The 3,559-nt window shown below is 34.6% G+C and overlaps 1 protein-coding gene across 1 annotated transcript; it reads right to left on the reverse strand.

Moving 5' to 3' along the window:
• On the reverse strand, nt 1,141–3,153 carry LOC105164248 (expansin-A18). Its single transcript, XM_011082862.2, is given in 4 exon segments — nt 1,141–1,565; nt 2,210–2,321; nt 2,324–2,473; nt 2,954–3,153. Coding segments are annotated over 4 exon segments (738 nt in total). The 5' UTR covers nt 3,117–3,153; the 3' UTR covers nt 1,141–1,252.

The raw sequence follows: 3,559 nt of genomic DNA on the forward strand, positions 1-3,559 counted from the left end.
GGGGGGGGGGGGTAAATATGGATTTTTATTCATCTTTGTTTGCTAATATAAGTAAATTTGGTGAATTCTGATTACTGGTGACTATATTTGTTAGGCAGAGATAAACATCATACGTATTATATATAACTTTTCAATTTACATAAATTTACGTGTAATTACATCAAATTTCAAATAAGAGCCGTGCAAATTATCTAAAACAATAAAAAAAAAATCAATCCATTATTACATGTATGGCTTTCTTTCTTAATTGAATGCTTGCCTTAAAATGCAATATAGGTAGGAGTTTGAGAAACTAAGGATTAGAAGGAAGGGTTGGGGGGAATGATTTGTGGAGCGTGGGCTAGTGATGATAATTGAAGTCAAAAGATAAAAAGGTGATGATGGGCGTGCTGAGGGATGAAGCTAATTAATTAAAAGTACTCCTCTCTCCTATGTTTGGACATGAAAAATATACTCTAATTAATAATACATACATACTTGTGTTTGATTACATGTCTCCCACTCCAACCACTTTGTGGGCTAGCATGCATCAACATTGCTTGCTCTAACGGGGACCATTCTTCTCCAATTATTTTACTTGCATAATTATTTCACACCCCTCTAGAGCTTTTCCATTAATTACTTGTTTTATTTCATGATTTCTACATGTATATTTCTCGTGATCGATTATTTTGATTTATTTTCGTTGTATCCCCAAGAATCTTAAATTGAAATTTAAAGATTAATGTTTCAATATTTTTATAATTATAAATTGTGAGGATATACATCAGATTATATATTTTACAGTTTAATGGTATTTTAGTGACGTATGTGATATGATCCTTAGTGTACGTAGCATTTTTAATTTTTTCAGAATTTTGAAAAAGCAAATTGAATATTCTCATAATCTAATTAATAACAAAGCAATTAAAAGTTTTATTGAAAACACGAGGATTGTAATTAACTTCTTCGGAGGTAATAATTACTACAACTAGGAGAAATATATAATTACCATTTAACTATATATAAAAAGAGCCTTATTTGGATTCTCATGATTCTCAAAATGACATGTAAAATTGTCACTTCTCTCCATCATTGAGACATTCCATATACATAAGATAAGACAAACCCCCCCCCCCCCCCCTCCCCAACCCCAAAACCCCAAAAAAAATATCAAAAAAACAAAAAAGAAAAACCCTTATGGCTTAGCCTACATGCCCAAAAAGCATGAAGAGAAGGGAGATAATAACTAGCCCACATTGATATATGATGATCAATGGAAGTTGACATTGGAGCCATAAGTCATGCCCACCTGCCAATTAGCCGGGGCGACATTGTAGGCAATGACAGTTTCATGGGAGGTGTAGGAGGTTATCTTGAAAGACAGGGACTGTCCGCCGAGAGTTGCAAAGGCCTGGTAAGAAGCCCCCCAGTTGTGGCTCATGCTTATCCACCCGGTCTTGCTCCCCTTAACCCACATGCTGGCTATGTCGCCGCCTCCTCCCACGTTCATCACGTACACCAGCAGCCAGTACCCGTTCCCCTGGAAGGTGAACCGGAGCCCGCCCTTTCGCACGCACGTTACTCTGCATTGTAATATTCAAGAAAAATGTTGGTAATTTTTATGACGAATACATTTTCATGATATAAATAGTTTGATCGTTTTCTGGTGTAAGTAAATAACGCATTCATACAGGGAGTGTTTGCGAGTTTTAGAAAAATAAATAATGTAATTTTTGTATTTAAATGTATTTTTATCCTATAATTTAAATTATTTGCAATTTTCGTCTTTTAATTTTGTAAGACAACATTTTTGGTCCTGCATCCTTTAAATTTCGTAATGTTTAGTCATTTTTTACATTAGCTTTACTCGTCAGAAAAATGGATGTGCATCTCACGTACATGACCTTTCAAAATCGGGGTTGTTGTTCCTATTGACTCATTTTTATCCTTTAAATTTTTAGTATAATATTTTTGTTTTGCATTTTTTTAATTATTTTTTGTTGGAATTCACCCTTCTCGCCAGTAGAAGTTTACTCCAACGAAGAAAAGAACTAAAATTACAAAAAATAAAAAAAAATATATCAAAATATTATTCTAAAAAATTATTAGACGAAAACGTCAAATGACTTAAGTATTAAACTGAAAATGCATTTACTTCTATATATTAATTGCACTAGAGATGTAGCAAAATTTGGAATAAAAAATTCAATTCGAATTAAGGAAGTACCTGCGGTACATGACGGGCACGATGCCGCCCTTCCACTGCGCAATCCTCATGAAAGCGGGCTTGGCCATGTCGAAGTGGGAGCGCGGCGGGTTGCACCAGCCGCCGTTGTTGTGGGCGACCCCTTATAGCACCACCGGGAATTCACGCACCGGAGCTGGAAGCACTGCCCGCAACTGTACCCGTTGTTGAACAGCACTGTGCTCAGCGCTGCCGTGGCCGTCCCATAGCCGTTGGTGAACAAGTTTCCATATCCACAAGCTCCACCTGCCATGTTCATCATGATTGGAAAACTCGAGTTAAGCTAAATTCAAATTTATTCAAAATAAATAAATAAATTTATTAGTTGAAATATTAATCATTTTGTCCAACAATACTTAAATCAAATAATTTTAGTTTTATTTTTAATTTTGCTCTTTGTTAAAGCCCATTTCGGCTATTGGAAGAAATTAAGAAGATCACAAGGATATATTGTTTTATGTTATATCATATATTACACTATATAATATTTGTTCAAGAAAAAAAATATTACACTATATAACATAAAACCAATGTTATTTAATTAATTTATTTAAAGAATAATTTATATATACATTTATTTTATTTTGATAAAATTTACCGTTGACAAAAAAAAATACTTTATATGTATGACGTTTGTATATACTATGCATAATAAATGTATTATCAATAAAATAATAAATAGAGAATTACATAAAAAATCGTTCAAGTCTAAAATAATAAACGCACCCATAGTAGCAGAAGCCGTCTCATCGCCATAAAATGTGGCATACGCTAATTTCCAAGCAGTAGTGTGAAACACAGGCGTCGAATATCCAGCGGCCATTGCCCTGCCGACAGCCGCCAGCACCATGATGAGGCTGAGACACCACGAATCAAGCAAAGAAGCCATGTTTTTCTTCTTGGCCTAGGTTTTGGTACTTACTTCTTAGCTCGTAATGTACGAAATTGCAATGCCAAATTGACTTGGAAATGCGATGTATATATACGTAGTTCTAAGGCTATAGGATGAGTACCGTACCTCTACGTGAGTTCACGACATGTCGCATTTTTCAAGTCAAACGCTTGATCAAATTTTATTAAAAGAGGTTGGTTTGGAGGGATAATTAGTTTATGTTGAGACTTGTTCCACGTAGTTCGACATAACATTTGTTTATATGTCCTAATTTGTATGAAAACGTGCGGGCAGGTCTTGAACTTATGTTTTCGGCTACACTAAGTAGAATGTTCAATGGATGGAATTTATAATTAAAACATCAATTGATGCAGCCTAATAATTGAGGTCGAATTTGTCTATTCATCACATGAGTTTGAAATTTTGTTGATGTGTTTAGG

Source organism: Sesamum indicum, linkage group LG6 (assembly GCF_000512975.1).
Source record: "Sesamum indicum cultivar Zhongzhi No. 13 linkage group LG6, S_indicum_v1.0, whole genome shotgun sequence".
Taxonomy (NCBI): domain Eukaryota; kingdom Viridiplantae; phylum Streptophyta; class Magnoliopsida; order Lamiales; family Pedaliaceae; genus Sesamum; species Sesamum indicum.